The following is a 12,098-nucleotide window of genomic DNA, read 5'->3' as shown; positions in this document are numbered from 1 at the left end:
AAGTGTTCGCCAAAAGGAATAGTCTTGCCTGATGATTGTGGAACGGTGTTCATTCATCCGTTGTCATAGCGTCTGCATGGTCTCCCCAGTGTACCATGCCTTGGGACATCCTTTCCTGCAGTATATCAGGTAGACAACGTTGGCCGAGTTGCAAGGTGTACCTGGTGGATGGTGTTCTCACGTGAGATGATGGCATCTGTGTCGATGATCCGGCATGTCTTGCAGAGGTTGCTGTGGCAGGGTTGTGTGGTGTCATGGTCATTGTTCTCCTGAAGGCTGGGTAGTTTGCTGCAGACAATGGTCTGTTTGAAGTTGTGCAGTTGTTTGAAGGCAAGAAGTGGGGGTGTGGGGATGGCCTTGGTGAGATGTTCGTCTTCGTCAATACATGTTGACGACTCCGGAGACGACGTCATAGCTTCTCTGCTCCGGGGAAATACTGGACAACGAAGGGCACTCTGTCCACTGTGTCCCGTGTTTGTCTTCTGAGGAGGTCAGTGCGGTTTTTTGCTGCGCCACGTCGGACTGTCGACTGATGAGTCGAGCGACATATCCTTTTCTTATGAGAGCATCTTTCAGCATCTGGAGGTGTCTGTTGTGATCCTCCTCATCTGAGCAGATCCTGTGTATACGGAGGGCTTGTCCATAAGGGATGGCTTCTTTAACGTGCTTAGGGTGGAAGTTAAAGAAGTGGAGCATCATGAGATTATCCATGGGCGTGCGGTACAGTGAGATGCTGATGGTACCGTCCTTAATGGAGATGCATGTGTCCAAAAATGCAACCGATTCCAGAGACTAGTCCATGGTGAGTCTGAACAACGAGGAACACTACAGACAGTTACCCACAGATCCAACCAAAGAACACACCTGTCAACTCAACACTGATCAGGACCTTTGATTCGGACTTTCAGAGCACCGTCTGTTCTCTTATCCCACATACTCCCCACACTGGAGATCTCTACTGCCTCCCAAAGATACACAAGGCAAACATACCTGGCCGTCCCATCGTAACAGGCAATGGGACCCTGTGTGAAAACCTCTCCGGCTATGTTGGGGGCATCCTGAAACCCATTGAACAAAGAACCCCCAGCTTTTGTCACGACACTACGGACTTCCTACAGAAACTCAGCACACATGGAGCAGTTGAACAGGAGTACTCCTCATCACAATGGATGTCTCGGCACTCTACACCAGCATCCCCCACAACGATGGCATTGCTGCAACTGCCTCAGTGCTCAAAGCCGACAATTGCCAGTTTCCAGATGCAATTCTAACTCATCTGCTTCATCCTGGACCACAATGTCTTCAACTTCAACAACCAGATCTTCATCCAGACACACGGAACAGCCATGGGGATCAAATTTGCACCTCAATATGCCAACATCTTCATGCACAGGCTCGAACAAGACTTCTTCACCGCACAGGACCTTCAACCGATGTTTCTTCCTTTGGACTCATGGTGAACAATCACTGAAACAACTATATGATGACATCAACACGTTCCATCCCACCATCAGATGCACCACGAACTACTCTCCAAAATCGGTTGCATTCTTGGACACATGCATCTCCATTAAGGACGGTCACCTCAGCACCTCACTGCATCGCAAGCCCACAATAACCTCATGATGCTCCACTTCTCCAGCTTCCACTTTAAATGTGTTAAAGAAGCCATCCCCTATGGACAACCCCTCCATATACACAGGATCTGCTCAGATGAGGAGGATCGCAACAGACACCTCCATATGCTGAAAGATGCCGTCATAAGAACAGGATATGGTGCTCAATTCATCAATCGACAGTTCCGATACGCTACAGCGAAAAACCGCACTGACCTCCTCAGAAGACAAACACGGGACACGGCGGACAGAGTGCCCTTCGTTGTCCTGTACTTCCCCGGGGCGGAGAAGCTATGACATCATCTCCGGAGTCTTCAAAACGTCACTGATGAAGACGAACATCACGCCAAGGCCATCCCCACACCCCCACTTCTTGCCTTCAAACAAACGCACAACTTCAAACCGATCACTGCCCACAGCAAACTATGTAAGAAGTCTCACAACACCAGGTTAGAGTCCAATGCTGGCATCTCTACATCACAGCAAACTACCCAGCCTTCAGGAGAACAATGACCACAACACCACACAACTCTGCCACAGCAACCTCTGCAAGACATGTCGGATCATTGATACGGATGCCATCATCTCACCTAAGAACACCGTCCACCAGGTACACATACTCTTGCGACTCAGCCAACGTTGTCTACCTGATATACTGCAGGAAAGGATGTCCCAAGGCATGGTACATTGGGGAGACCATGCAGACGCTACGACAAAGGATGAATGAACACAGTTCCACAATCACTAGGCAAGACTGTTCTCTTCCTGTTGGCGAACGCTTCAGCAGTCTCAGGCATTCGGCCTCTGATCTTCGGGTAAGCATTCTCCAAGGCGGCCTTAAAAGGCACATGATAGCGCAGAGTTGCTGAGCAGAGACTGATAGCCAAGTTCCGCACAAATGAGGTCGGCCTCAACCAGGATCTTGGATTCATGTCACGCTATTTGTAACACCATGACTTGCCTGGGTTTGCAACATCTCACTTACTTTCCTGTCTGGAGACAATACACATCTCTTTAACCTATTCTTAATGCTATCTCCACTCACATTGTCTGCACCTTTAAGACTTGACTAGCTGTAAAGACTTGCATTCTAATCAGTATTCTGTAAACTGAGTGTTTGCCTTTATATGCACTGTTTGTGATCAGAACTCCCCACTCACCTGATGAAGGAGCAGCGCTCCGGAAGCTAGTGGCGTTTGTTACCAAATAAACCTGTTGGACTTTAACCTAGTGTTGTGAGACTTCTTACTGAGGAGGACCCAGATCAGTGAATCAGGAGTTTAAAATTAGAGCTAGTTTCTTTCAAAGTGAAATCAGGAAGCACCTGTATATATACACTAATGGTAGTAGAAATCTGGAACTTGTTCCTCTGGAGATTCTGAGTAAATTGAAATTTTTAAGATGGATACATTTACCAATGAATTTTGAGCAAAGGTGGTCAAGCAGAGCTGTGATACTCATCAATCATGACCTAAATGAATGACAAAACAGCCTGTTCCCATTTCCTCCTAACACATTATTCCTATCATATGCCAAGTGTAAAACAAAGTTTTCAGCTTGGGTCTGAAGACAGACAGACCAGTGCTCCTCGCAATGGGATCATCACAATATTTTTCATTCAAGATACAATGCTACCTTAAAGTGACAGCAACTTAAAACATAAAAACATGCATCGTGCTGCAGGTTATTTTTTGCTCAAGCAACACAAAGCTAACCCCACTGCCTCATGTTCTCCCCGTGACTTTGCGCCTACTAAAAATTCTTAGTCAATTTTACCTTAAAGACATAATGGTCTCTGCGTCAACCAGTGTCAGTGGCAAAGCAGAAAAACACTTGTATAAATACTCTCTACAAAGATAACGGGTGGGATTCTCCCAAAAAAGTCGAAGTGCTAAATCTGCGTACAAACTGAAGTAAATCTTGCTGGTTTTTTCATCAGAACTTTCAAAATGAATCTCCCACGCTTTGTGCATCAGAGAGCCGAGTGGGAATCATGCTAAAAATCAGTGGGCGGGGCCTATTCCCACAAGAGAGGGAGGCAGTATTGTGCTGAGCAGGCCACTGCACATGCACCAATCTGTCAGAGTGGAGATCAGTGCATCTGCAGTAGTCGTGCACTGCTGGCCTCCTAATCACTGACCAGCTCAGCAATCCTGTAACCCTGCCCCTCCAAGTCCCTCTATACCCCAATCACTGGCCAACCCCGCAATGGTGCCCCTTCAATCCCCCTACCCCTTCCCCGAGCACTGGCCAGCCGTACCACCACACCACCCCTCCCCCAATCACTGGTCTCCTAGACATGTCCACACCAGCCCCGACCACCACACCTCTGGCCCGCCTCAATTCCACCCCCCACACCCCTGGCAGTCCTGATCCACCACCACCCAGTCCCGACCCCCTCGGCAGACTGACTCTAGCCCTCCCAGATTGGTCAACCCTAATCTCTGTCCTCCCTCCCTCTGTCACTACTAAGTGCAGAGTGGCAGATGTTAACCCCAGAGGCTGTGCCCACTCTTGCCCCTCCCCTTTGGCAGTATGTCTGCTGGGTAGTGCCAAGATGCATCTGGGCATTGCCACTTTGCTCCTTGGGCACTGTCAGTCTGGCAACGTCAAGGGGGCACCCCTCTACCCTCCAACCTCCTGTGGGATCTCTATGGCCTCTCTTCATTCCAGTGAGGTCAGGCTGCCAGCTCTGCATTAATGGGGAGCAGCTGTAAACTGCTTCAGTCACAGGTCCGCTAATCCTGCAAATCCTGATTTAAATAACTTATTTAGCTCGCGCCGATTTCTGGCGCAGCACTGACAATGCCAGAAATCCAGTGGCTGGAGACAAGTGGAGGAGGTGGCACCAAGCAGGAAGCCAACTACAAAGTGTCCACTGATGCCTCCCAGCTTGCTGCGCTGCTACAGCAACGCAGTGGGCTGGGAGAAACACCCCCAACTTTCTTTCTTGAATAGCTAAAAGCTCTTTTGTATCTTTTACTTGAAACCAAACTATACATTGAGTACTTTAAGTCTCACCTCATAAACCATGATACAATTAACTTAAAAGTACTAAATGGTGTTATTTTTAAAACTTAGACATACCAAAATACAATCAGTAAGTACCTTAAAGGCTGATTCCAGAGTTCCTGAATCCTGAAATGCAAGGTTCAGCACTGAGCCCAGGCGTTTGTCAAAATCATATATCTGCTCCATGTATCTGCTGTGATCCAACAAAAATTCCTGAACAGATTGTAATGAACATTTTTAGATTTGTGAATAAGGTAGCATTTGAATAATTTAATTCTCACACCTTGAGGGATGTACTTTCAAAAGGTAAAATTCTTGACATCTTCCCAAATGAAAATAACATTCACTTCATTGTAATGTTCTCAAAAAAATCTAAGGTTAATTTCAGAATGCAGACATAATTTCATGAAATGCAAATCAAGGCAAATATGAAGTTCCATTTTCAAAACAAAGCCATACCTTATTGTTGTAATCCAGAGGATCATATTTGCTTTCCCCGAATACTCGCCAACATTCCTGAAATTCTTCATTGATACCATAGACTTTTTCACTGAACGCTTTTCCTTTGGAGCCTCCTATTTCAATTTTCTCCAATTTAAGAAACTCTATAGCTGTATTAAACAGTTCCTAAAAGTGAAGCAAGTAACATGTCAACATGTTAGGTATTTTATTTCACAGAATCATAGAACAATACAACAAAGAAGGAAGTTATTCAGTTGAGCCTGTGTCAACTCTTTGGTAGAGCTATCCAATTCGTCAGTCCCTTGCTCTTGAAACATTCTCCCTTTAAACATTTATCCAATTCCGTTTTGAACGTTACTATTGTGTCTGTTTCACTTTGCTTGCAGAGAATGCGTTCCAGATGACAACAACTCACCATAAAAAATTGATCCTTCATACCTCTAATTCTTTTGTCAAACACTGTAATTCCATATCCTCTTTGGTCACTGAAGACAGTTTCTCCCAACCTATTCTATCAGAACTAATTATTTTGAACGCCTCACTCTTTTTTTTCTAAAACCTCTCTTGCTGCGTAAAGAGAACAAACCCATCAGTTTCTTCCCATAACTAAAGTCTCCCAATCTCAACGTCAGTCTAGTAAATTTGTTTCTGAAGCCTTGACATCCTTCTTAAAATGTGGCACATGCCGATGCCTGGTCATGATACTTTTGCAATCTATGTCTTTTAAGGGGATGAAATAAGCTTCCTTTTCTCTATTTCTTAAAATAAAGTATTTAGCAATAATGGTCAGGACTTTATGGATCCCCAGGGAATGGCTGGGAGACAGGAGTAAAATAGGCAGGATGGCATCACCTTCCCTCTACCGCTGGCATTTTAGCAGGATCAGAAAAAGTGGCAGATGGCTTGCCAGCTCTCAGGCCAATTACACTGTTGTGTTGCCAATTAAGGACTTCTGTCCACTGTTGCTGCTATTTCATAAGTGACAGGTGGGCATTTCGCCACATGGAGAGACAGCCAGCCATACTGTCATGGACTCAGGGTTACTAGGATATGCCTGGCATGTCCCACTCCCTCCCGGGGCTGTATTCACCTGTGTGCCCCAATGTATTATCTTCATCAGCTTCCCATTGGTTCAGATCTGTTATAAACCCCACCAAGAAAGTGTGGGGGGAGAAGGGGAACAAAAGTGAGGAAGCCCGCTAATGATATTAAAATGTGCGGTAATTGGGTTTCCATCTTTTCTGGGCGGGAACCCCCATCACACCATTGCTGGGGGGCATGGACAATGGGAACAGGAAATTTACTGTGTGAAAGCCATTTGGGGGCATTGGATTCCTTATCCCTAGCAGCTTTTCTGCCTTCAGAAACAGGAACATTTCCGGAACATCTCTATCATCAACTCGTAGGGGCTTTCAATGGACCATGCTACAACGAAAAACTGCCATCATATTGATCTGGATGCCTATTCCTTCAAGCCTGACACTCTGACTGCATCTACTTTGAAAGTTGCCCTTTAATGGGCCTGCTCATCCAGCTCCTGCCTCCTTTGTCTATCTCCCTTGTCTGGATTGGATGGATATTGAAGTGCAGTCAATTGGGCATCCAGCAAGTTGCTCCCTGGGAATGATCTTGACGTAGATGTGCCGGCGTTGGACTGGGGTAAACACAGTAAAAAGTCTGACAACACCAGGTTTTAGTCCAACCGATTTACTTGATAGTAAACGCACAAGCTTTCGGGTTAGTCCCTTCGTCAGGTGAATGGAGTGTTCTGGCCTCAGACAGAGCATATAAAGCACACACAGTTTACAGATTACTGATTAGAATGCGAATCTTTACACCTAACCTGCTGTTCAAGTCTTGAAGTGGCCAACAATGTGAGTGGAAGGAGCACTGATCACAGGTTAAAGAGATGTGTATTGTCTCCAGACAGTACGGTGAGTGAGGTTTTGCAAACCCAGGCAAGTGTTGGGGGTTACAGATAGTGCGACATGAACCCAAGATCCTTGTTGAGACCGTCCTCGTGTGTGGAACTTGGCTATCAGTCTCTGCTCAGCGACTCTGCGCTGTCGTGTGTCGTGAAGGCCGCACAACCTCAAACAGACCATTGTTCGCAGCAAACTACCCAGCCTTCAGGAGAACAGTGACCACAACACCACACAACCTTGCCACAGCAACCTCTGCAAGACATGCCGGATCATCGACACGGATACCATCATCACACGTGAGAATACCCTCCACCAGGTACACGGTAAATACTTTTGCAACTCGGCCAACATTGTCTACCTGATACGTTGCAAGAAAGGATGTCCCGAAGCATGGTACATTGGGGAGACCATGCAGACGCTACGACAACGGATGAATGAACATCGCTCGACAATCACCAGGCAAGACTGTTCCCTTCCTGTTGGCGAACACTTCAGTGGTCACGGGCATTCAGCCTCTGACCTTGGGGTAAGCGTTCTCCAAGGCGGCCTTCATGACACACGACAGCGCAGAGTTGCTGAGCAGAGACTGATAGCCAAGTTCCACACACATGAGGACGGTCTCAACAAGGATCTTGGGTTCATGTCGCACTATCTGTAACCCCCAACACTTGCCTGGGTTTGCAAAACCTCACTCACTGTACTGTCTGGAGACAATACACATCTCTTTAACCTGTGATCAGTGCTCCTTCCACTCACATTGTTGGCCACTTCAAGACTTGAACAGCAGGTTAGGTGTAAAGATTCACATTCTAATCAGTAATCTGTAAACTGTGTGTGCTTTATATGCTCTGTCTGAGGCCAGAACTCTCCATTCACCTGACGAAGGGACTAACCCGAAAGCTTGTGCGTTTACTATCAAATAAATCGGTTGGACTAAAACCTGGTGTTGTCAGACTTTTTACAATGATCTTGTGCTGGTGAACTTGGTAAAATCCAGTCCATCGAGTCAGGTGATTGCCATTTTGGGGTATAGAAGAGGGGCTGTAACAATACCTTGACTTGCATGGATAGAGATCATGCTGGCAGAGGTCTAAACATCCATCTGACTAAAGACACTGAACAAGAAATTGACAGTGTGCACAGCTATGTCCAGTACAGTTTGAAACTGTAACTTATTGCCTAGACACTGAAATCTGTCAAGCTCTACTATGTTTCAATAAAAGGTTTGCTGCGACCAATTGCTACCAAGTTCAAACCCCTTGAAATTCTGATAGCTTCTATTAATAAAGCTAAAATTAGCTTTGGTTTCTAAAAGTAAAGAAACATTGAGGACTGAATATATTTTACAATTTGTATGACTTGCTGATGCTGCTGAGATGTAATGGTAGAAGCACAGTTAACACACTTAGGTGATATAATCTCATTTCACATACCTCAATTTTAAACAATCGGTCAAGAAACCTATCAAAACGAGCAAATACCATCTGTGTAGGAAAGTCCCAATGTTTCACCTCCGTAGAGTGGCTGTAATATTGGAAAACCTTTAATCTGTATTGGTGAAAACAATTCTTAAAACTTTTCAGTATGTGAATGGTAAGCTGCACCTTCTCCAAGGCTTCTTCTATCTCAACTTTAAAAATCTCTTCAGGAATCAGGTAGTTTAAAGCCTGTTGACAAATATTATTAAGTACAAAAACTTTAAAGCCAATGTGAATTCATCTTCATAACATATAGACAAATATTAAAATTATATACATGTATATAAAAAAACCCCATAGTTACACAAATAAAAATAGCAATTACAATACTCGTGAAGTACAAAAGCTTCACAACAGAATCCTTTAACAGCTGACAACTGAATTATGATTCTTAAAGACTACTGTCCTGTTTCAGCTGTCAAATGCTGTCTTCATACTAAATTAAATTCAGAGAAGTTTTGCAAAATAAATTCAAAATGGCTAATTTCATCTCATCAAATGTCAGACATTGGACAAGATCGAAAACTGCATAGAAATCTTACTCTTATATAGACAAGCTCGATCACAACAGTTTAGTGCCACTTAAAAAATATTGAAAAAGATTTTCATCCAATAGACAAAACTATAAAAAACAGAAGTGTATAGAGTACAATGCAGTTACATCATAATTGAACTCTTACAGCACTGTTTAACACAGTAGATTTATTATATATTTATAAAACTGAAATTGAACACCATTCTTTTAAGGGTATTGGTATTTACAATACCAGCTCAGCACACTGGCACAGTGAAAAGGGCATATACTGTTCCATCATTAATACTGAATTTTGCAACTTCAAAAAACCTTTTCAAAACATCTTTGTATAGATGCCTTATGCTTTGTCTGCTCTTATATTGCTCCCAACATTTGTTTTAAAAATTCATCTCTGGTGACAGTGTACACAATCACGATATGTGCAGCGTTAAGAAGCTTTGTCACAATGTTCCCAAAGATTCAAATGACAATACAACATGAAACAGTGGACAACAGATGTTGTAACTCCAATTACATGGAGATTAAACAAAATTAAGAGAATAAATGGAAGAATTTAAATTTTCTTTTGGCATCACAAAATCCAACAGCAAAACTAGCATAAATCAACACAAACCACGTATATCACCAGTCACTGACGCCACCAAAACAAACAATGCATTAGTGAATCAATAAATCAATTAATACAGAAACAGAAAACAATGAATTGATGAACTCAGATTAATGGGTACACCAACAAATCAGTTAATGATGCAGTAGTGTACTCAACATGTCACTGGAACAGGTGGTATAAAACCATTTAATACAATCAGCAGTTAAAAAACCAAAACCGTTATTGGAATAGTAGACACCAGTGAATTTACTCTTCTTCCTAACTTTGCCACTGTTGCTTGTGAGGCATGAGGCAAAAAATAAGACTGAGAACAGCCACTGTACAATCAAAGAAAACAAACAAAGTTGCAAGTCTATCATGAAAACTGGATGACCAGCCATTTTACCCTAGTAAATTCTGGGATTTAAATTGGCTCCCATCCCCAATTCAGCTAGATTGGAGAGTAATAAGGAGGGAGGCCCGGAAATGAGCATTTCTTCGGTGCTGCAGTAATACTTGAATTTGAGCACATAAAACAATGAAAAAATTAGATAGCAGTTATTGGAAAGACCTGCAAATGTGCAATGGCAATCAACAAATGGGAAAATACTTCAATATGAGGGAAGAATGGTTGCTTGCACGAGAAGCCAGAGTTGAAAAATAAATGATACCACACTACTATTGACCAGAGCTTACAGCTCCATTGTAGTCACTGACAACAGTCCAGGTGGGAAAGTTTACATACTAATTTCATTTATTAAAAATAGCACACACAATTTCAATGTTATCTTCTGCGATAACAACCATCTCTTAAAATTATAAGAAAAGAAACAATTCAATAATATGGTGCCCAATAATATAATTTGATAAGCTTCATGATGTCCCATGTGTTCATATGCAAACTAAAAAGGTTGCCAAAGATTTGTTTAATTTTAATATATCCCCACACAAAGTAGACACATACCTGATTGATGATAAGATTGCAAAACTCCTGTAGCAAGACAATAATTCTTGATGGAAAGCAGTAATATCGAGAGTGGCTCCATATCAAGCAAATAGTATGGAAAAGGGGGGCAATAAGTGGTCCAATTTCTGAGAAGTTTGATTCCTCCATATTGGATAGATGGTATTTCAAAGTTCGGAGATGCAATTCAATGTCTTCAGCCTCAGAGACAGCTACAAATATATTAGAGAATTAGCCACACCTTCCTAACATTGAAGCTTATTTGTTAGATTGTTCAAACTGAATAAACAATTGTGCAGCGAACGGAAATATGTCTACAGACATTGTTCATGGCAAGTCAGATTAATTACAGTTTGGATTAGATTTGAAAATGCTTGCAAAATTCCAAATGGGAGACCGGAAAAATAAAAATCACTTTCTTCTTATTATTACTTTTAACACTTTGAAGTGTTGAAGTCTGCAGAATAATAGACATAAACTACACTCAGAATTAATATAGTAGCAGGTCTCAAGTGGTTATGCTGTTCTCAAGGAGAACGGTTTACATATCTCCGAAAAAAGATGTGGCACCGTCGTTAGCACTGTGCCTCATAACCCCAGAGACCTGGTTTTGATTCCTGGCTTGGTTCACTGTCTGTATGAAATCTGCATGTTCTCTCCGGTTCCCTCCCACAGTCGAAAGACAGGCTGGTTAGGTGCACAGGTCTTGCTAAATTCTCCCTCAGTGTACCTGTACACGTGCCGGAATGCAGCGACTAGGGGATTTTCACAGAAACTTCATCACGGTGTTAACGTAAACCTACTTGTGACATTAATAACTAAATTAAAATGTTTAAGTTAACTGGTTAATATCAACAAATCAAATGTTCTATGATTTTCTTTCAGAAAAACTGGTCTTTTTTGTAATCACTGAATATAAATGAACAAATAGTTCTATACATGCTTGAAGTATTTAAATTGTACCCATACCATACGGACACTGGCAATACAATAAGTTTGCTCATTACCACCTTTTCAAGATCAATTAGGGATAGCCAAAAATTCCAGCCTTCACAACAAAGCTCAAGTCCCACGAAGGGTTGAAAGAAAATTCCAAGAGGTATCTCATTATACTGCATACTGTGAAGATTTTAATATTTCAAATTGTTTCATTTGTTAACCATCGAAGTAACCTGAAATTGTATTTTTAACAGGAATTGCCTCACAATAATTGAAGCATTCATGATTTATCTACAGAAGCTCTGAAGGAATCAGAGGGACCACAAATAAGCTAGTGGCAGCTTTAATGAACATAAATTACATAACAACCCCATATGTATATTATGGAAAAAAAGTAATAAATGCTTGAAATCTGCAGCAAAAGACGAAAACTGTTACAAACACATTTAGCAGGTAAGCAATAGCTAGGCATTTAACAGTTCTATTTGCCAGAGTGAGAGGTTAAATTACCAATTTTCCAAGTGGCTATCAGCCAAAAGAAACTTGAAGCATGTGTTTGAAGTCAGTTGATAAAGTCT

General features: G+C 42.5%; 1 protein-coding gene across 1 annotated transcript in view; it reads right to left on the bottom strand.

Annotated features, from left to right (window-relative positions):
• The window catches only part of dnah9l (dynein, axonemal, heavy polypeptide 9 like), a 443,144-nt gene that overhangs the window by 419,502 nt on the left and 11,544 nt on the right, over positions 1-12,098 (bottom strand). Inside the window, exons 4-7 of the mRNA XM_080198977.1 lie at positions 10,582-10,793; positions 8,449-8,682; positions 5,088-5,255; positions 4,725-4,841 (exon numbers count right to left, since the gene is read on the bottom strand). Coding sequence (XP_080055103.1) covers positions 4,725-4,841; positions 5,088-5,255; positions 8,449-8,682; positions 10,582-10,793 — 731 coding nt within the window. The remainder of the gene's footprint in view (positions 1-4,724; positions 4,842-5,087; positions 5,256-8,448; positions 8,683-10,581; positions 10,794-12,098) is intronic.

The sequence above is a fragment of the Carcharhinus amblyrhynchos genome, chromosome 11 (genome assembly GCF_965287045.1).
Source record: "Carcharhinus amblyrhynchos chromosome 11, sCarAmb.v2.hapA, whole genome shotgun sequence".
Lineage (NCBI taxonomy): Eukaryota > Metazoa > Chordata > Chondrichthyes > Carcharhiniformes > Carcharhinidae > Carcharhinus > Carcharhinus amblyrhynchos.
The sequence above is the reverse complement of the archived record's forward strand: the minus strand, read 5'-3'. Positions and strand labels throughout refer to the sequence as shown.